This window comes from Chaetura pelagica, unplaced genomic scaffold, assembly GCF_000747805.2.
Source record: "Chaetura pelagica isolate M959 unplaced genomic scaffold, ChaPel_1.0 scaffold425, whole genome shotgun sequence".
Classification (NCBI taxonomy): domain Eukaryota; kingdom Metazoa; phylum Chordata; class Aves; order Apodiformes; family Apodidae; genus Chaetura; species Chaetura pelagica.
Window position 1 is genome coordinate 4404471 of NW_009953205.1, and position 21606 is coordinate 4426076.

The window sequence follows — 21606 nt, forward strand, 5'->3', positions numbered from 1 at the left end:
CTCAGATTATGTTGAGATGGCAGGATTCCTTTTTAGCAGAGGTTTAAAGGTATCTGCACACATCTGCCAAACATATTTTTTTTATAATAAGAATGCTGTACTTACATGCTTTATCAGATTTGGAGAGCACTTCATACTTCACAACAACCAAAAAAATGTAAACCAAATAATACCTATAATATAGGCTTTTGGAATTTTTTTAGAACTTTAAAATGGGAAACATGTTCCTAGCTAACCAATAGCTCTTGGCATTTCTGTTTTATAAAAAAAACCCTCACACAACAGTTGTCATTCTAATGAGCAACTCTCTTCCCCAGCCTATTGAGTCAAATATTCATGAATGTAACTTCCAATCAAGGCACAAAATCATTTACTGGTTCTTTCTTCTCACTGCTTTCTTCACATTCTCCTCTTCCCTTTACAATTTAAAAAAAAAAAAAAAAAAGGGTTGGTGTAACAATGTCTTTTATGCCAGACATTAAATTTAGTAGTCCTATAATTCGTAGCAGTATCTGAGATTAGTTCTATCTATTTTGAATTTAGTTGATTTAGGTGAACAGCACATTCTCAGCACATCTTTGTTCATTTTCTACACTTGCCTTGACAGGGAGGGGACAAGGGGAAAAAGCCACAGTAGTTTCATGCATATTTTTCAAGAAATTTTATGTGGAAGTCTTTCACTTTGTCCAGTAGCATCTTCAGCTTCTCTACTGGAGGAAGAATGGTAATTCTGAAAAACAAAAAGTAAGGAAGAAAAAAAAATTACCCACATTTTCTTCAAACGAACTAAACTGTTATCTTTACACTGATCTTGATTAATCTCAGGGCACAGCTAGAATTGTGTTAAGTTTAATATCTGTTTTGATGTGGCTCTCTTATTCTCTGCATTCATGCTTTAATTGAACTATGCCATTAAACTAAATAACAGCAAGCCAGCTTCCATTTTTGGGACAGTTATGCCAAATTATACCCAGTTTTTTGAGCCTTAGGGGCTGGCAGTTATGAGTACATGTATATTTCTTTTTTAATTGAAAACTTAATTCAGAAGCACTGGATGAATGCAACATGCCACATGGCATTTTTTAGTCCCTTTTCCCATTCTTCTGCATAATCTAAAAGTCATATTGATACAGAAAAAAAAAATAGTCTTCCCACACTGGTACAGCTCTTTCCTGCAGCTGCATGTACCCAGATATCTAACCCAGCTATCTGTGCTGCAGAACTACCATGGCTAAGGGTACCCTCTGTTATGTTGCTTCAGACCAAACAAGACTCAATTCCATGATAAATTCTAGCTATCAGTGACTGCTGGAGTGAAGTACTGTTTATTGGAAGCAAAAGCGATAGAGTTCACAGTTTTGGTATTAGATTTAGTCCAACATCTTGTTTTGGTAAAGTGAAAAGTTATTCAGAATGTTTAAGGAGAGGATTTATAGAAAAGATACAGCATCTTTCATGCAGTTTCTCCGTATGGAAATACTGTTTAATCCTCTCTCCTGAAGAAAGCAGGACATGTTTTGTAATGCCTTGGCCGACTTTAAGATTAGAGTATAAGTTATTAGTATTGTTTATATTCCTAGAGAAGGCATTTCAGATCTCAGTGTATAAACAGAGGAAAACTATTCCAGCAAGCTGTGAAAACACTGTAATAACCTCATTAGTGGACCATCTAGTGGACCAGGTCTTTGACCTAGCTGTCAGTCAACAGAAAATGTCCAGTAGAAAGTGAGACAACATAAACTGAAATAAAAATCCTTCTATATTTAAGCTGCAGAAAAGCACTGGGATGGTACTTAGCTTATTGCGGTTCATTTGGTTTTAAGGAAACAGTAACTGTACCTGAAATGGTAGCTTCCTTCTTTTTGTCCAAATCCACTTCCAGGTACAACACATATTCCAGTCTCTTCCAGAAGTTCCATGCAGTAGAGCAAATCAGGTGCCATTTTGTGAGCCTAAGGAAATGGGTGCTTTGGAATTACTGAAGTAAAAATATTCCAAATACATAGAATTTCCTTGTTGCTTTTCTTCTGTAAACCTTATTGTACATTATTGGTTTCTTATTCTATTTACTAAAGAAGATTTAAAAAAAAAAAAAATGCTAATAGGACAGTTCACACTGTGAATTAAATAACAGTACTTACTGGAGGAACAAGACAGAAGAGCCTACACAAAACACTTGCTTCAGAAGATAGATTTTAGATATTTTTGTTTTTCTTCTTGACTTGCTTGTAACTATTTGTTCAAAGTGTCAAAATTGTACTTACAAAAATCTAAGCCACTGACATTTGACAAGATGAAATTAATTTGAGAGCTGTGTGTTCCAGTTACATTGGCAGTTACTATTTTTTTCCCCTGAATTATCTGCTGACTAGAAAGTCCTCTGATAAATAATTATGGAAGTTCTTAAATACATGCAGGTTATATGCCTAATCAAATAATCAGTTGAGAAACAGCCCTATTTTTGTCCACAGCTATGATGATAAAATTCCCTTTGAAAGAATATTATACATTAGGTAATAGAGCTCTAGTTAGGAACAAAAAGGCTTGACATTTAGTAATACAGCTTATTATCCCAAATACAAAAAGGTATTGTACAGAAGTAAAATTTGTAAGGAAACCTGCCTCCCTCTTTCCCACACTTGCTGAATGGGGCTTCATTTGCAGGGTCAGTAGTACACTGCCATTCACAGTTCCCTTTGCACAGGTCCAGCTGCTTGCCCACCCTATGAGTTAGTCTGTTTAACACTAACATTCTCGGGTAACATTCTTAGCCTGGAAGCCCCACCACTGTGCTGAAATGCTCTGTTTTGTTTTCCTCTCTTAAAATAAAGGTCGTGTTACATTTAAGATCATACAGAGTCAACAAAGTACTGCTTTTGTAACTACGTGAGCTCACTCTACCATTAGAAGATGCAGGCAAAAATGTGTGAAGGTTAAAATGGATTTGGGTAAAAATGACTGACTGACCTTTGCCTCCTCAATGGCTTTGGATGGAATAAAGATCCGTGGGAAGGCATACATAGCTCCTTGAAGTGGATTGCAGTGAATTCCTGGTACTTTGTTAAGCATGTCTTCTGTTAGTTTGGCTTTTTTGGCAAGGTTGTTCAAAACAGACTCTTTCTCCTATTTAAAAGGGAGGTGTTCAGTTTGACATGTTTGAAGTGGCAATAAAAACACCAGAGAAAACTACAAAGCCTTCCCTGAAATAACTTTTAGGGCTTTGCTGCACTATTAGAGCAAATGTGTCTTAAAGACAACAACACAAAAAGGCATTAGCAGGATACAACTACAAAGTGTAGATGGAAAATAACCTGCAGAAGGCTCTATCTGCATTCCCTCTTCTTACATTGTTTCTTCTGAGCATCTACTCTTGGCTATTTTCAGAGACAGTGTTAGCTGAACCTTTGATCTGACTCAATACTTCAACTTCTTGGGCCAGATTCAGTTTCATTTTTACAAGTGACAATCTATATGTATACTTTAATAGAGAGCATCATCTCCAGTATAGAGGGGCACTTGTCACCTAAGAACAAGGCTAATTTTATAACTGTACTTGAACTTAGATTCCTGTTTAGTTTTCAGTAAAAACAATTCTTGCTTAGTAATTCATTTGTCATGCTGAACACAGTGGAAAAGTTGAATTTATCAACAAGAAAGCTGATTTGATAAAGCCTTCTTAGCTTTTTTTGGCTTCTAAACAAAGGAACCACAAAAGGGATAAAAATATCTTTGAAAGCTGTCATATTGAGTTAATTTAAAACACCCTGTATTGTTCTGTAAATTGGTGTTACTACAGGATTCGCCATGAAGAAATTAAAGAAGTCTGGTGTCTGTGTATATTTTGTGTTCATCATTCTTAGGATAGGTTTAAGAAAGGCACAAAAGAACAAGCATGCTATTCCTGACCTTTATGAACTGTGAATAAGATTCTTCTCCAGGTACTGGAGGATTCACTACAATATCCATTGCTGCTTGTCCTGAGACTGGAGGACAAAGCCGAACAGAAAGCAGCTTCACAAGCTGATCTTTAATTTCTGGATGCAAGTTTATGACTTCCATGTAACCTCCTCTGTAGCCACATCTGTGATTAAAGTGAACAGAAAAGATCAGTTAACCTCGAGTGTAGGAATTGTGCAGAATTGGAAAGACAATTAATGAGGATATTACAATAAGTAACATACAGGTCATTGCAACAGCTGCTACACTAATGTTTTAAGATGGAACTAAATGATATGTCATTAAGTCCTAGTATCCCATACAGTGAAAACTGTGAACATGAAGCTTTCCTCTTAGGCAAGTTAACAATTAACTTGGATTGTTTGCTTTTCAGAACAAGAGCATATGGCTGTAGCAGCGTATATTTAATAAAAAAATATTTTTCTTCTATCTCTTCCAATGATTCTTGATCTTTTCCTTTGAATGTTGAAGACCACATTTTGCTTTATCATGGGTCTGGTTTAGGACTGTGGAATTTCACCTTTGTTGAACTGAGGCATTAGGTGTCTGAAATAAATATACTTATTTGGAACTTTGGAGACCACTGAGCTAATCCATTACTCTGTGCTTAAATGCTTGCTTTCCTTTTCTTAATAATTTTTAGTTAAAATTAATAGAAGGCAGTGGTTTACCTTCAGGTTACTAACATGAAACAGCTGTCCCACCAGATTAATGAGGAAGATTAAAATAAAGCAAAAAACTGAAGCAGACTTACTCGCCCATGTATCCCTTAGAGGTGGAGTGAAAAGAGGCCAGCTCAACATGGTTATAGTACTCGGGTCCCATCTCATACAGAATCTTTTTGAAAGAATGAAACTGGCATCCTTCAAAGTACACATTGTCCTGGTAAACCTGAATAGTCAGAAGACATTAATGTGCTCTGTTTCCTCAACTAAGGATAAAAGATCTAGCCTTTTAGAGAGCTAGGTCTGAACTAAAGAAGAAGTTGTAACACTCAAAACTTAATGCTGTTAGAAGACACAAGGTTCTTTGTTAAGTAGTAGTTACTGTGATGATATATTTTAGCCTTTGGAAGAAAAGTGAGCTTCTGTGTATAATTTAACCCTTCCTTGTATGTTTAAATAGATTTTTCTTCTGTCTCTTTCATTTAAAGTGGTCTAAGTATCACATAGGTTTCCAGGTCAGTTCCAGAAAATTTCCCCCTTGTGTCTCCTTGCTTGTGTCCCCTACACTTTCTTTCTAGCTCAAATCCAGATCAAGCCACCTCTCATATTAATCCTCTGATACTAGGAATCTTGTATGTTTGCTTATGTCTTAATATGATAACAGAGAACCTGTTCCCTGTACTTAAAAAATACCAATACCACACAAGGAACAAAATTACACCTCATATGCAAACTTTTGGTTTTGAGAGAACAGAATATTCCATTACCTCATCAGCCATAAGAAAAAGTTTCTCTTCCCAAGCAAAGTGTATCACATCTTCAATGCACTTTCTGCTTTGCACCTGTCCTATAGTTGGATTTTTAAAGCAAGAAGAAAGTTAGTGGAGCATATATATACAAATATTTTTGCCCAGACCTACTTAGACCACCAACTTTTTAATATTATATCCTTCTTTCTCAAAGAAGTGATACTGAATTTTAGAATTCAGTTCACTAAGGGTGAAAGCAAAGAACATTTTTGGAGGAAGGCAAAGCAAAGGGAAGTGTGAGATATAGCAATCAGTCAATAACTTAGTAAGAGTACTGTGAAAATAAGTGGTCATTTGAAATACATGCATGATGGTTAAGTTGGAGGTAGTTTCTCACTAATCAACCTCAACTACTCAAAAAACGAAATTCTTAAGAGGGAGGGAGTGGTTGCCACTGAGTTCAGAGCGTATCTGTAGTCAGTGCCTCTCAGAAACAAGAGGCTGCAGGCCACATCGGAGAGAAGAGCTTAAGACCAAAAGTGAGTGAAATTCATTTCACCAGTCTGTAGAAGTTCAGTGGAAGCAGTGGCTTCAAATGGGGTCCAGTGGAGTTAACCTGCTCCCTCCTCTCTTCCCAAACCCCTGCAATTCCATGATACTGAAAATAAGAGCACTGATCTCTAGAATTCAGCTTAACATATTTTATATGAATTCAGGAATTGCCTGCAATGTCAAATGAATGCATGAGTTTAAAAAAACAAACAAACAAACAAACAAAAAACCAACAAAGTTCTTAAAACCTGTCCATTAAACAAAATTGCTGTAGACCTGTGGGATTTCCGGGGTTGATGATGCAGAGCACTTTTGGATTGCAATATCCCTTAGCTTCATTCAAGGAACGGCGAAGTTCACTCACATCTAGAGCCCAGCAATTTTCTTCATCCAAATAGTAGTTCACCTGGATAGCATCTAGTTCAGATATGGCTGCTGAATATAAGGGATATTGTGGTATAGGGATCATCACTCCTGTTCGGGATTTTCCGCCTCCTGAGACCAGGATCTTTAAAATTGTCTGGGGAAAAAGTAGGAATTAAAAATAAATAAATAAAATAAAACATCTCATGCCAGAATTAATAGTATAGTCTAAAATAAGTTACTAGACTTCTTTCCTAAAAACTATAGTTAATGTAGATTTCTGTTGTAGAAGCATATGGTCATTTTCTTATATCAAAGGGCATTTATTTATTTCAAGTTAAGTTACTGGCTGAATGAGGATGATCCAGCTCAGCTAAATGAAATTCCTCTTCACGTCACAGCTTCTAAAGATCATGTCTGATCAACTGCACAAGGCTGGGGGGAAAGTTGGTAACAGGAGTAAAAAGATTATGATTTTTCTACTGTGTCCAGTTGTAAGCAAAGAAGCCTCAGCTAGTTGTTGTTTGTTTCCTTCCATTCCTTTTATCTCACTGGACACAAGAGGCCAATAAATAAAACCAGAAATTAGAACTGAGACCTGAGGAGGTTCTCCTTTGGAACAGAGACACCTGTTTTAGATTAGGAGCAATTGTTGCCGGGTGGGAACAAAGCAAGAGACTTGCATTATGTTTTCATTTTCAAATAATAGAAGAGGTGAAAGTCTGAATGTCTCGGGATGTAAATTTAATGTATCCTAAGTAGTTTAAGCTGAGAAGATAGAGACAGAAATGTAATGCTTGTGCTAAGGCTAGTCCAGAGGATTTACCTGTGCCCAGTGGCTGTGTGTCTGTGTGTTTGTGTGTAGGCTTTTTACGTGTCAATTAAATAAGAGAGTGTATGATGCAAGTGGAGATTTTTTTTTTTTTTGCCTGTGTAATCAAGGAAGATCTTTCAAGTACAGGTGCAATCAAAGCAGGCATCGTTCTCAATATGTAATTGATAGTGTAAAAATAAAAATACCTCTTCAGATATATGAAGTTTCTCATCAGTTCTAGATCAAAACCTATCTTTCTGTGCCTCCCATCACATACTAACTCAGCTGCTAAGCTAGTGATTTATAATCAACATAAATTTGTACCCACCACTACTTTAAAAATACCAAGCATGCAAAATTTATAATCAGGACCAAATGCAAATTTTAAAACTCTTTAAGACCCTCTGTCCCCCAAGTTATGAAGCAATAGCTGTTTTATCCTTGAAAATGCTAAATAATAACACTCATTGTGCTGCTGACTTTTCATCACTGGTGAAATCCAAGAAGCGTGGTGCAGATTTTATATGCTGCGCTGGCGTTCCTGACAAGCTGCCAGTACAACACTTGGCATCATAAACTCTGGAAAGCCAATTCAATAAAGACATCTGGGGAGCTGTTCATCTCAGAACACTGTCATACTGAACTCTACCACTAGATGTCATTTTAAAAAACCCCAAACTTTTACAAACGAGCTAAAAAAGGCTACCTTACTAAAAGCAAGGAACTGCTGGTGTTTGTAATGTCAGCAAATGTGTCGTGTAAAGGAAATATCTAACAGAGACAGTTATTCCTGTCTTAACGGAAGGTCATCTTTCAACATGGTTGAAGCTAAAACCTGCAGTTTTCCACAAACAAGCTGACTACTGAAATAGATCTTTGGGATTTCCACTGGCATTAATTTGCAGTAGCAGACAGTTTACTTAGAAGAGCTGTTGAGACTTCTCCAAGGTAGTTCCCTCCTCTCTGCTACTGATTCATACTCTCTCATCTTCTTTGTTTATGTATCTTAACCACTGAGGATACCATTATTTAGCCTGTGTGGTCTGACTCTCCTAAATTTACATTTAGGAACTTCTGTAGTGCAAACTACCTTTAAAAAAGGTATAAGCTAATGTATGTTAAGAGACTTTGTCTCCATTCACCTATTTCTTAGCTGGCATTTTATGTGCACATAACTAGGTGTACTGGACATCCACTTAATGTGACGTAAGTATCTGCTAGATCAAGCTCATAGGAGTTTGTGAGACCAGGTCTCCAACAGAGATCTGTATTTCCAAACATAACTGATAAATCATAATTTATACCACAAAGATACTGATTTAATTTTAACTCTTACAGCAATACCATCACTTGCTCCAGTGGTAAGATATATGTTGTCTGGATCTGCAGGAACTCCTCCATCTCTTCTTGTAATATATGAAGCAACATCCTCACGGATGCAATTTATACCTTGACTGGCAGTATAAGCTCCTGAGAAAAATAGAAAATTAACTGAGAATTGAGTATAACGAACATCAGATTTTCTGTTTGCTAGCAAAACTCCTGAGGTAGTATTGTATGAAGTATTTTCTACATATGAGGTCTTCGATCCCCAGGGTTGGTTTTGCTAATTCTTGAAGGAGTAGGAAAGGGAATTGGTTTGTTTATAGAGTAAAATAACTAATTTGAAATTAGAAAAAGCTAATAACTATCACTAAAATACCAATAAAAATGTATACTAGGTTGGTAAAAGGATTTAAAGGCTACTTTGCAATCTTGGACAGCAATCCCATTTTTACTGTCTCCCACTTGCTTTCTTTATGTTGAAAACCACTTTAGAATGTCAACCAACAGGTATTTAAGTAATGAGAACAAGGGATAGATGTAGCATGTGGAATAGAAAGGAGAATAACTTATTCAAATCCATGACGTAAGGATTGTATTTGTAGTTTGAAAAGAACATAATACCATTTTGTCCCATAGTCTCAAACCCAAAAAATCCTAAATGGCTCTCCCTTTCACCCAGCATATCCCACAGCCACTTTCAGTTACTTGTAGCAGAAATATACAGCACCACTGCAATTTATAAACTTCATGCACAGTTTAGAGAACACCACTAATAATCTGAAATAAAGTGTTAGATTCCTGTGTGCATCATTGCTGAGCACGTGCAACAAATAAACCTAAGCCAAGGTGAGAAATGTATTCAAGCTATGAAACCTAAGACTGATGTACAATGAAGTGACAAGTGTACATCTAATTTAGAACACTGTCATGAAGCTGCAGAATCTTCTTTGCTTGTTGGATGGAGTGGAATAATTGTGCCTGACTTAACTCTCATCACTCAGTTATCTTCTAGTATTCTGCCTGATAATACTTCTGTGGAAGCATAATTGACAAAGACAAAGAACCTTTGCAAGTTCTGCACAATGGCATGGGACAAAATGGTATTTCAGGGCACGACGTTCCCTGATGTCCTAAAAGTTTACTTTTACAGACTAAAAGTTATATTGGGTATATACTGGGGTCTTTGACCACAGCTATGAAGCTGCTGTTAAAGTAGGAGAACAATCCCAAGTTATCAATCTGTCCTGTGCTCCTTTGAGGACCAATTCCCATGCCTCAGTGAGGATTTACAGAATTCAGGATTAACCTGAATTCAATTTTCAGGTCTTCTACACTCAATTGTACTCATTGGATAGCTTTGACTAGAAACTGACTGCTTGTACTGTGGGATGCAAATTAATAAACCCAGCCCAAAAAGCTGCATATGCATATATTAGATATTTTTATATATGGAAGAGGTGTAAACTTCTCAAATGCCTGGAAAGATATGACAGTTTTCCCACATGCAAAGTAAGTGATGTCAAAGGAATCTAGGAGTATGTGAACACAACAGAAGTTGAGGACATATCTTAGATTTCATACATGGTCTGGCAGTAACAAGACTCAGTAGAATGAGCAGGGTTTTGTCATATGAATGTTCATTGGAAGTGAGGTTATTCTAGTTCATATCCAGAGGTCAAGACACTCACATTAACTTTGAAATTAATACATTTAAATAGACTGTATCTATTATATAGATGTGAGTACAACGCTTCAAAGAGCTTGACCCATATGTAGTGAAGCCACTTGTGTGTTGGATTGACCATTTTAAATTTTTTTTAATATGGTTTTATTAGAATGTAACACAGCACTTAAAGCTACATGGAAGGGTCAGGTTTTGACCTTTGCTTTTTCCAAAGAAAGCCAAGTTCTCATCAGCCACAAAGAGAACAGCAATAAGTTGTCAGACTACTAACAAAGCAGTAGGAATAACTTCCGTTCAGCTGTGGATCCACTAGCCTCAGATAGCGTGTTTATGGAGTGCTGTACAGAGGCTGATGAGCAACTGAGGCCAAGAGAAGGGGCTGATGTGTTACTGGAGACAGGGAGGGTGGAGAGAAGGCATAAACCAGTACAGCAGACCAGTAAGGTCTACAGTGGTTTTAGTATTCAGGAATTTAGAATGACAGTTTTTCTTGGTACATAGCCTGTCATGAAAAAATAATTTAGACTCCAGCTACTTACAGAACTTCAGTGTATCCACTGAAATGAAAAGAGTGTATTCAGGATGATCACCTTGTTTGAATACTGTAAGTGTTTCAGGCCTACTTCCTCGGCATCCACTGAGCTAAAGCAAATTACTTGAAGTAAGTGATCCTCTGCTGAACAGAGGATTTTGCATGCAGCCAAGATATTTCTGAAATATCATGCAAGGATTAATTCCTTTGATTTCACTCCAGCATGGGGCCAAGACCCCACATTCTGAGAACTCTTACAACCTCCCTGAATTTGAAAATCACTACAAAGAAAGGTTGAGGCAAAATTCAAATGTATCCCTGGTAACTCTTTACATGACAACTACTACTATGTGGATTAATTGTTCCCAAGTAAGCCAGGAAAGGAGTTCATGGAGCTAGAGGAACTTCTCAGTTCTGATAAATGCATTTTTGATGTCCTACACATAGAAACAAAACCAATGAAAAAAAAAAAAAAAAAAAGGTGAAATTAAAATGTGTTTGGTATTAAGCTGTGTTGTTAGGCATAGTCCAAGGCTGAAATACCACTAACATAACCACTGTTCAGATTTTGTTTATAGTTCCAGAACACCTACTCTGAAAACATGCCAGTGCAAACAGGCACTGCAATCACAAAGATGAAGAAATACACCAGTTACTTATAATACATACTCTGAAATGTCATTCTTAGCCTACCTGAAAGAAGGTGATTCAGTGTGCCAGATTCTCTGTGGTACCCCATGGCACAAGCAGGCAGCTACTGCTGCACTCCAGACCTGTATCATCCTCACCTTGTCCACTTCTGTGACAAGTCTCATCAAAATGTGCACAATGTGTCACTCCTTATCAGGAGGCCATACCATGAACTCTCCCTCTATCATTTTGCCCTAGGACATCTCCTGTTTGGTTTGTAATCATACTCAAAAGATTAAGAAATGTCATCACCACAGATATTGAAACTACCTTTGTTGGTTCTAATACCAAGAGGAGCAACTGAACAAGGCACTTACCTAAGCTGTTACCTCCACAGCCCTGCAAGATCCGTCTAGCTCGCTTTTTGGCATCTTCTGGAAAACTTGGGCTGTCCAACAGGTTTGGGTATGTACACAGTGCCACAACCTAGAGTGCCAAGAAAAAGTAAATTGATGACTTCTCAATGGTTCAAGTTGTTAATATTACTATTAATTTTCCTTGTAAATGAAGATCACAGATACTAGTTAATTTAAAACCAAGTTTATTGATTAAGAGTTTGCAGTTGTTTTTTTTAAGGGTAATGCTTATGGAAGTGAAAAAATTTAACTGAATTCCAAGTTCTGCTGATAAAAACAGTTATAGAATTTTTAACTATTTGGGTTATAGACAGTGAAGATTGTAGTCTGAGTGAGCTGTGCATAGTGCAAAAACGGTAAAACACAATTATTCACACGTTATCTCTAAGCAGCTCTCTCCTCCTTTCTTTCTGTATTACTAGCCCACTTTATTGACAAGAAATCAAGAATTTAAATGTGGAGCAGAACTGATAAATATGATCAAATTTGGAAGTCCCAGTTGTATGTTCTAATCATTATTCCCAAAAATAACTTATTACTAATTTGGATTTGTGGGGAATATTTAATTTAAAAAGAAGTGATGATATAGAACATCATAAAAGTAGAAACATGACCTAGCAGAATTAAGTTTATGAAGGAATGTAAGAAGCAAAGAATCTAGAGGTCTTGCTTGAGATCAGCTGAATTTATTCCACTCTCATTTTTACACATACATGGTGTAATATGTATAGGCTGCTGTCATTTTATGGGACAATGACTAAAGAATTATTCCATGTGCACACATGGTCATGGGGAGAAAGGATTTCCTATTTACCCAGCATTTTCTTCAATAACATTGGTTCTGCATAATTTGTAAGACACTCTGGTATTCCTAGTTTGCTGATAGTTTGATGTGCAGCTTGATTTTATCGTCTCATCACCTGGCCCCAGTTTGATAGAGCTTCAGTTTGTCCTGGCACTTGGAATTTGCATTATTGTAGACTGAGGATTTTACATGTGTATGTGTGTGAGGGATGCTCCATAAATAGCATATACTGGTTTTAAACCCTGCTTGTTTTTTATGAACAGTGTACAAACGTGGATTCTGTTGTGGTCTTTCCTAGAAGTTAACAAACCATTTAACTTGCCCAGAGGTAAAATGTGTAAAATCAGCAACAATACAACTAGTTGTACTCAACTGCATGGAGATCTTAAAGTTTACTGTCAGATGAAGAAATACAGTTGCTTTTTTCCTTGAAGATGACCACTTTATTTTTTTAAGTGCTTTATTGATAATGAGTGTGCTGACTGATAACATAGAAGTGACAGAAGAAAGTATGGATGGGGAATGATCTGAAAAGTAAGGAAAGCTACTGTGTTGAAGGAGGACACTTAGCAAGCAAGGTATAGAACTTTGTCTCAGAAATCAAATGTTGTAACTCTTTACAAAAGAACTATCTTAAGTCTAAGAGCATCTACTGAATTATTTATACTGATACACACATCAGAGAGATTTTACGGTGTTCTTGGTAATCTAGTAAAAAAAATCAATAATAATATTTTTATAATATGCTTACCTGACGGAGGAAGGTGATTGGCCTCTGTCCCATTGCATGTGCATCTCCAATGTTGGCTTTAATTACTTCAGTAAAAGGTTTTTTGATTCCCTAAAAAGAGATAATTCACAATGTATTGTTAGGGATGAAGTAGATGATAAAGAATTCCACTTTTTTGATATCTATCATATGGCTGTAACTGTCCTTACTCTCAGAACAGAATGTTTAATATAAAGCTTAATAAATTTCTTATACAGTAGTGCCAATAGAACTTAAATGCTTTCCAGAAATGATGCTGTGACACATTTTGAAGTGATAGGCTAGTTCACAGGGTTTTTTCTTTTAGCTACAAGTGAGAGTATGACTTTCTTGGAAACTACACATTGAAGAAGATGAAAAAGAGGCATTTTGAATTGTCAGTACTAGAGCAACTTGTCTGATACACCATGGGGAGAGATGGATCAGGCAAGAAGCTGAAAAGACTTAAGGACATTTGAGAAATAAAGCAACAAATGAAACCTCAAGACCCTTACTACTTTTTAGAGTAAAAACAGTAGACATACTGCATGATTATTTATTTTCTATTTAGATTAAATATTCATCATGTGATGACCCCACTTTTCTATATGCAGATGTTTCACAAAGTGTATGATAGTGAAGCTCTATATGATAAACAGCAGAAGTGCTAACTAGTCATCATGAATATTTAAAAGCTTTCTAATCTCTGAAATCTGAACAGCCAGCCATTTTTCCTGGGAGGAACTGAATATGTCATAAGAACAGAGGGAAAAGAGCTGATGAATGTTGATTAACAATCATGGCTCTTTAAAAAGCAAAATAAAAGAAAGCAAAAAAGGGAAGGAACCAACTGGTAGAAAAAAAAACAACCAAACAACCACCATTGATTTAAATAGAAAACGATGAACTGAGAGTAAAGGCCAACATGACAAGAAGAAAAGAAAAAATAAAAGGATAAATTAGGTAGGCAAGAAAAGATGTATGTTTTTTGTAATATATATTGAAATATGAGAGATAGTAGGGATCCCTTATAACAATGACAGAGTTTTCAAGTGGACTAATGAACTTCAAATTTAGACCAACTAGTTTTCTGTACAAAATAACATCTAACAACCTGCTCTGGCTGTGAACTGAACTCTTCCTAACCAGTGTATTTACAGCAAGTTATTTGCTTTGTATACAGAACGTATGTCTGGCAAGGCCTAAATAATTTTTGCTTTTCTACCATGGATTATGAGTTGGATTTCAATGACAGACTGGATCCCAGATGTGCAAAGCTAGCAGTGACCAAAATATTAGTCAGGGATATCAGGGATACAAATTCCCATGCCAAGATTTGGAGGTTTACAGCTGTGTAATGTGGCTGAGAGATTATGTGATAATGCAAGTATATAATCATCACCTACTCCATAAATCCCACACTACCTTTGCTACTAAAATGATTGATCTGGAGAGCACAGGAAAACAAACATAACAGTAACCTTACTGTAAAATCCCAGCAGAGAAGGAACAATGAGGTTTTCTGTGTTGTAGCCAGTGTTCCCACATGCTTGCTTAAGGGCCCATGGTCCTTTTGACTAACTTGTATTTCTTGGTCTCAGCTACAAGAGCTATTGCCCTTTTTGTCTTTCAGAAGAAGGATTCTTTTAACTGGGACCTTTGCCTTTCCTGACCATGAGTTAATATAAGCAATTGTTTAGAACTGCCTTAATGAGGTTCACTACATCTCCTCCTAGTGAAATATTTTTTTTCGTTATATTTTTCTATTCCTTGTTTTCCTGTGTTTTTATGGAGAGAAGGAATATCAGATGTTACTCAGATTTAGTTTTGACTCCTCCAGAACAAAAAGTCCCTTCTTACCATTTCAGAAAGAAGGAACAGGAAACAGTAACAGGCAAGAAGAACAAGTGTCAAATGTTAATAAGTCAAAGTTTAAAAGCAAGAATATCAGAAGCTGGCAGAGGACAGTGCCTATGACTCTGCAGATGACTTCAAGATGGAGTTCTACTTAAACCCATAAGACAGAGTGGCATTAGTCACTGGTTACTTGTGTCAAGGTTTCTCCCATGGTGGTGGCACTGATATGCCTGGGTATCCAAGAGAAGGTTAATGTCAAATACTTTTAGGGAGGTCTATGAAAAGATCTGTATGAAAGGAGAAAGTGTGAATGTGATGTTTATAACCTCAACATCAGGTTGTGAGACAGCAGGAAAAGTGCTGCAACAGGTCATGGTTTGCTAGGGCAGGATTTTTTCACTGCAGATGGCTAAGCAGTCTTTTGCTATGTTAACAACGTGCCTTTGCTGAGACAGTTTAAGTCCCTGGCAAGGCAAGGAACATACAGAAGGTGTAGAAACTAGGCCATTGAATTCTTGTGCTTTTCTTTTAGTGATAGACAGCTGCTCCCCTACTCTGCTTATCTTTCAATACTCTCTCTCATACCCCCTCTCTCCCATATTCTCTCTCTCTCCCAGTCTGGGCAGGTTTTCAAGGTGCAGTCTGACTGGATTGTAACTGGCCTGTGTCAACAGGCAGGGATTTGGAAAAGTAAAACTTGCAGAACAGGAGGTCTAATAACACACTGTGGTGCAGTAAGTACCAGAGTGATACTCAAGTCTACAGAAAAGAGTATGAACCACATCAAAGAGGAAAACCAATCCTCAGCCCTACAAAACAACCACTGCTACAGTCTTCTACCTTTGGTGGCACTTCACACTGTCCTAACAATATGATCAGTCTTCATCTTGGCAACAAAGCTAATCTTCTGCCATTCTTTTGAAATTGTTAGCAAAGGGACTAATTGCAGTAACCATTTTTAAAGCTGAAGAAGCCATCTTGCACTTTCAAACTAAGAAGTAAAGCAGAAAGTACAGAAATGTGTGTGTTTTGGGTTTTTTTTCAGTTGCTGTCTTCTTGATTTTGAAAGGATTTTAATGAAATAAAGGAATCTTCCCAGATTTGGAATAAGCTCTTTGAAAATTAGTTCCTTCAGCAATTACTTCTGTCACTTTCCTCTTCTCAGTGGAAATGCAGTCTTTTAAGAGACCAGATGAAAAGCCCCTGAAACATGAAGCAGGTCAGACAGGATTATTCTAACAACTACATCAGTGTTCTAAGTATCACACAAAGTTGGGGGAACGAATTTTCATACGTGAAGCAAAATTCATTCGTGCAGTCTCAATACAAATTTGTCCCTTCTTGGCTGCTCTCATTGTTTCATTTTCATTGCCACTGCTTTGTGCCTCCTTCAGATGGTTATCAGACAAACACTTCACACTACGAACCATTGTGCTATTTCCTTAACTCAAGCTGAGTCTGGTTTTGCAGTGACTTGCACAAACAAGCAGTATAATAAGAAGCTGGCAAAACCGAATGTTTCAGCATAGTTGAGATCTATGCTGTAGTAGCCAAGTTTCTTGCTTGCCTTTTTTTTTTCCTCACAAAGGGCCAAGAAAGCACTACCCAGAGGCCCTTAACTAATAGGGACTTGAAGGCCTGAATTAGCATTCCAATCTTTTTATTAAAACAGCTCACAGCAGATAAATAAACCTGACCTGCTTAGCACAGAGTAAGGCTTTGAGTTTGTGTTATGCATGTGTAATTCAAGCTGACACGAACTGTTTTTGAAAGGAAGGAGAAAGCAAATTCTGGATTTTGACTTGAAATGGTCATGCCCCCTGATATCAGCTGAGAAAATTGGTTGTGCTGACCATTAATTGGCAGATCTGATTCAGGGATTAGAGAACAGGAGTTGTCCTCAAGTTACTTTTGCCTTATACATTGTTCAAAGTGCATTTGCTTTCAGAAATTTTGCCTGTGTGACTAAAGCCCTAGATCTTAATGTGTCAGTAATTGACAGAATCAAAATAATGCTTATTAGAAGGAGATTAGACATTAGAACCCTCTTAACTTGAAGACCTGTTGGAAAAGGGCTGTTTTGGAATAGATTTTACTATTGCGTTGAGCAAGAAAATATCATATAACTGGATCTTGCAGACTGTGTGCTTCTGAACATACGATTTTGGCAACTGCACTCTTAAAACATTTTCTTTCATCTTCATCTGCAGTAGTTTTTGATAAAAATCATAGGTTTTACTACAGGTTCACTTCCATGTGCAACATGTACAGGCAACTGAGGAACAACAGTTCTGTCTTAATGAGGTCAAGTGCTCTTGCCTGGGAGATGCTTTCTTAGTGTGCACACAGTCACGTATTCGAAGCAGAAAATTATAGGATAGTAATTTCAGCTTAACATCTTTCATACTTGGTGTACCAGTCATTCTTGTATCTTTTTCTTGGCACATCAAATTATATTTCTGCATGTCACTGTCTAAACTGTGATTTATCTTTCCACAACTTCCAGGGACACAGTCAACCACAGTCAACTCACATTTTCAATTAAGTCTCTATTCTAAGTCAGAAAGTTTTCTATTTAATTTAGAAGACTGAATAATTAGTTAAAAAAAACACCTCTGCAGACTTTTAATCAACATACATCAGCAGACGCTGCCTGAGATTATAACTACATAAGTATAAGGAGCATTTGTAGTCATACTATCTAAATGGAAATGTAGGGAGTGAACCAGTGACTTGAAGAATAAACATGTAACAGGAACCTATTTGCAATAGTTATGGAAATGAAAAACACTGGCACAGGACATGAGTGTACAGTCATTTTACTGTAAAAATAAGTCAGAGTATAGTGGCTCTGCTCAGAAAAATATGGGTGTTAATGTGTATAGAGACTGCTTATTGCCATTAAAGGCACATAGTTCCAGACCTAGTAGTGAAATGTGCTAATCCATGCTGATAGGAAAGAAGTTTCTACCAATGTATCTCTGCATACCATCCCTCTACCCCTTTCTGCCCTGCAATTCTGTTTCAGTGACTTCAAAGTTTCAAATGGGGCCTTAAGGTTGTGTCACTGACACTAAGCCAGGCAGGTTCCAATGTAACATGAGTTGACTTGAGGACCTGAAAATGTTGTTTAGTATGAACATGCTTTGCAAGCTTGTGTAAGCCAACTTAACCTGATATAGAACTTGACATAATGTAAAACCTAAGCAAGAAATGGGAAAAAAAGGAGAGTGTAAATGAAGAAAGATGTCAGAGTAACAGATATGAGCGGACTTTCTATAACAAGGTCAGTTACAATTAGCATGAATGCAAAGTAACAAATCAGACGTGTTCTGCCAATGTAACAATAAGTCTAGCTTGTTATTACTGATTAAATAAAGGGCTGTGTTCAGAGATTACATTATTCCTGCTTTGAATTCATGTTTAAGCTAAAATTTCGGGTCTGGAATGTAATTAAAGTCAATATTTGATATGTGGCCATCTGCTAGCAAATCTAAAAAAAGGAGGATAGAAAAGAGATCATATTTGTTTCAGTTCTACTGAAAGTATAATAATTTCTTAAAATATGCCTGCTTTCTAGCTTGCTTTAAAAACTTTTCAGAAACACCAAGGAAAATGGCTGAAGTCAGTTCTCTCTCCCTGCAGCAGCAAGCCAGAATCAGCTGAGTAGTACCACTAGCAAAGGGGAAGAGACATTATTTTTTAACTTTGGGAGCACAATGCAATTTCAAAATTATATTTAAAGAAAATATATATTCAAAGAGGTGATTCAAGGAAGTGATCTTGCATAAAGATTTCCATCAGGAAGCACTTAATGTAGATTGAAACCTTGATTTTCCTCCTAGATGAATAGAGGTCACAGGCCAACAAAATGTATGAGCTAGAAGTATCAGATGCCACGTCTGTACTCATGAGCAACCAGCCCTTGTCAGAGTATTCTAACTTTTCAGTTACACTGGCTTAATCCTGAGCACATGAGCTGAAATTAATGCCTCATTTTTACTTTTTTTAAAGAATTATCCCAGATAAAAATAACAGAGTACTGCTACTCAGAATCTGAAACAGTAGAACAAAACTCAAAGAAGATGAAAACTTATACTGTGCAAACAGCTTTGAGTAGCTATTGTGCATAGTCTACATAAAAAGCTATATATGTTACAGAAGTATGAAGTCCAACTGAATAGAAACAAATTTAAACAGGGAGAGCCTCTATTGCATCTGATTAGACAATGTCTGCATTTGAGATGCTTTTAGTTTAGAAACAAATGACCCAAAGGCATCTCGCAGAGCAGGACAAACAGAGACTTACTGGTGGGTACATCTGTCTGCTCTTGCTGTGCCCAGCCAGTGCAGTGCTTCAGTGTGGTACCACAGCATCCAAGCTTTCATTCCTGGGCAAAGCTCCTTCCTCAGCATATGTAGCAGAGTTGCTATGGGGCAACTCTGCCAATGAAGAGTAATCATGGATCTAGAGATGCTGTGGAGCATCATCTTCCTCTGACAACCACTTCAGCCTCTTTTCTTTATCAGGCAGTATTAATTCTGCTAGCAGTGGTTGACCTAACTGTGAGCTAAGATTGAGAGGGATGAAAAAAAAATAGTTGTCCAGTTGTAACTAAAAGCAAGCAAAGAAGTGCTACTGACTTGTGGTCACACAGAGGTACATTTTAGACCAAAAAAATAGACATTTAGATAACCTATAATATTTCAATTATAAGGAACCTAGGCTCAAGGAACTCAAGGCTGTGTATACTTTACCAGGCCATTTTTATTAAACAACAGAAAGAATAACTATTTTTATCAGAAAGACAAAGAAGAATTAATAACTTGAGCAGTGCAGAAGAAAATGAAGTCTTTCAGCTGCTTCCCTGAGTTGATTAGTGTTCTCTGCAGATACATTGTCACAACTTTTGTGGTTTTCCTTCCCTGCCAACAGGGAGGTATTTGTTTGCTTTAGTCATCTTAGACTATAGTCACATGTCTGTGAATGCTGGTGCCCATTGATAATATTCATGACACTGGTTCAGAAAAGAAAACTTTTAAATGGAAAATGCCACATAAGTGGGCACAAAACTGCCATAACAATCTTTTAATAAAGCGATTGGCAATGACTTGCTCTTGTATTTTTAAAGAAGTGCACAGAAGGTTATCCTCTCGGCCAGTGACTCAGCTGGTAATTGAAGTAAACAGGGGAGTTGGGAGGAGTTAGTGAAGATTGTATTATATTTGTTTTGTGAAAGAATATCTCCTGCCCTCTGAGATTAACTAGGAAACAAACATGGTGAGAACACTGGAAGATTTTATACTCTGGAAACTGGAGTAACTAGTCCCATGAAGTCAGTGACTCCTTTATGAACAAGTTTTAAGGCAAAAATAAAAACAAATGTTCTGAAATTAAATCTCCATCACCACTCTGAAGTAGAATTCTAAAAAAATAAACTGTTTTGGTAATGATTGTTAGACATAAGTAATTAGTGTATATAATACACAGATGAGCTGAAAACGTGCTTCACCTTCTATAAAAAGGGGAAGCAAGTAATGCAAAGATGAAAGAATTCAAATAGTCTCTTCTTGTTAGCATTGCTATGGCACAGTTTTTGTTCAATGTACTTTTCCTACACTAATCAACCTGGCCTGGCAGTACTTGTAATAACATATTAGCAAGACTTTCTAAAGCAGTGAAGGCAGTGAATATTTGAAATAATAGGAAAATAACTGTGCCAGATGCTTTATTCAAAACCAAGTGAGTCCTCCTGCTGAGAGGGGAATCAGTGATGTGAACAGAACAAGCAAAAAGCCATGCTTGAATTGCTAATGTTTTGTTTGTTGTTTTTTTTGTTCTTTTCAATGCTAAGTCTTGAGAAAAGGAGCTAGAGAAAAATACGAAGAACAAAATGTAAGCACTGACTGATTTGCCTGCTTCGTTTAGTATATTTTGGTCCAGACCCTCAGGAGAATCTTGTCTCTGCCTCTATTGCCTGATGCTCCTAAAAGCACAAGCCACCTAAAGACTTGGGGCATTTGCACTCTGAAGGCTTGGCCTTAAGTACCTTTACTTGTGCAATTAAAAACCGAGAAGCACAACAGTATCAGTGCATTAGGCTTTGGAAAACCCAGGGGCAGAGAAGCGTTGGATGAGCCTGTGGAGCGGCGGCGGGAAGAGCTGGGTCCGGCTCACCCGTGCGGGGGCCGCCGGTTTCGGTATCTCGCTGCCCGGCGAAGGCAGCATCTCTGAAATGCTCATCAGCGTTTAAAACTCTCTATCAGAACCGTGAGAGCTGGTCAGTCACCCTCTTGTATAACGCACAGGACGCAGGATTGCAGCAAAGGGTCAAAGGGGCTAAAGAAATGCAAACACTGCTGGATGGGGGTATATACTCTACTTGCCTTACGCAACCAGTGACACCAGACAAACAGTAGCCGGAGGGCGGGTTTCTTTGTTCCGTGCCTCTCCCGTCCCCCGTGTGAACGGGCGCGGGTGAGGGGTGTCCCGAGGCGGGGCGGGACC

At 37.4% G+C, this 21606-nt stretch overlaps 1 protein-coding gene across 1 annotated transcript; it reads right to left on the reverse strand.

The window, feature by feature from the left end:
* Positions 1-436: 436 nt before the first annotated feature.
* Positions 437-13328, reverse strand: GPT2 (glutamic pyruvate transaminase (alanine aminotransferase) 2). Its single transcript, XM_009997460.1, has 10 exons — positions 13245-13328; positions 11650-11758; positions 8437-8570; positions 6200-6443; positions 5390-5469; positions 4712-4848; positions 3907-4081; positions 2968-3123; positions 1840-1952; positions 437-730 (listed from the first exon to the last, which is right to left on the reverse strand). Exons 1-10 carry the CDS (start codon positions 13275-13277, stop codon positions 640-642), a joined length of 1272 nt encoding a protein of 423 aa, XP_009995762.1. The 5' UTR covers positions 13278-13328; the 3' UTR covers positions 437-639.
* Between the last annotated feature and the right edge of the window lie 8278 nt (positions 13329-21606).

Excerpts from the sequence above, each read along its gene's own strand:
- GPT2 (XM_009997460.1), bottom strand. The coding sequence starts at position 13,277 with ATGGGACAGAGGCCAATCACCTTCCTCCGTCAG. Across the intron at positions 3,124-3,906 it reads CTTATTCACAGTTCATAAAG|GAGAAAGAGTCTGTTTTGAA; the intron begins GTCAGGAATAGC and ends CCTTTTAAATAG. Across the intron at positions 1,953-2,967 it reads AAGCCATTGAGGAGGCAAAG|GCTCACAAAATGGCACCTGA; the intron begins GTCAGTCAGTCA and ends CCATTTCCTTAG.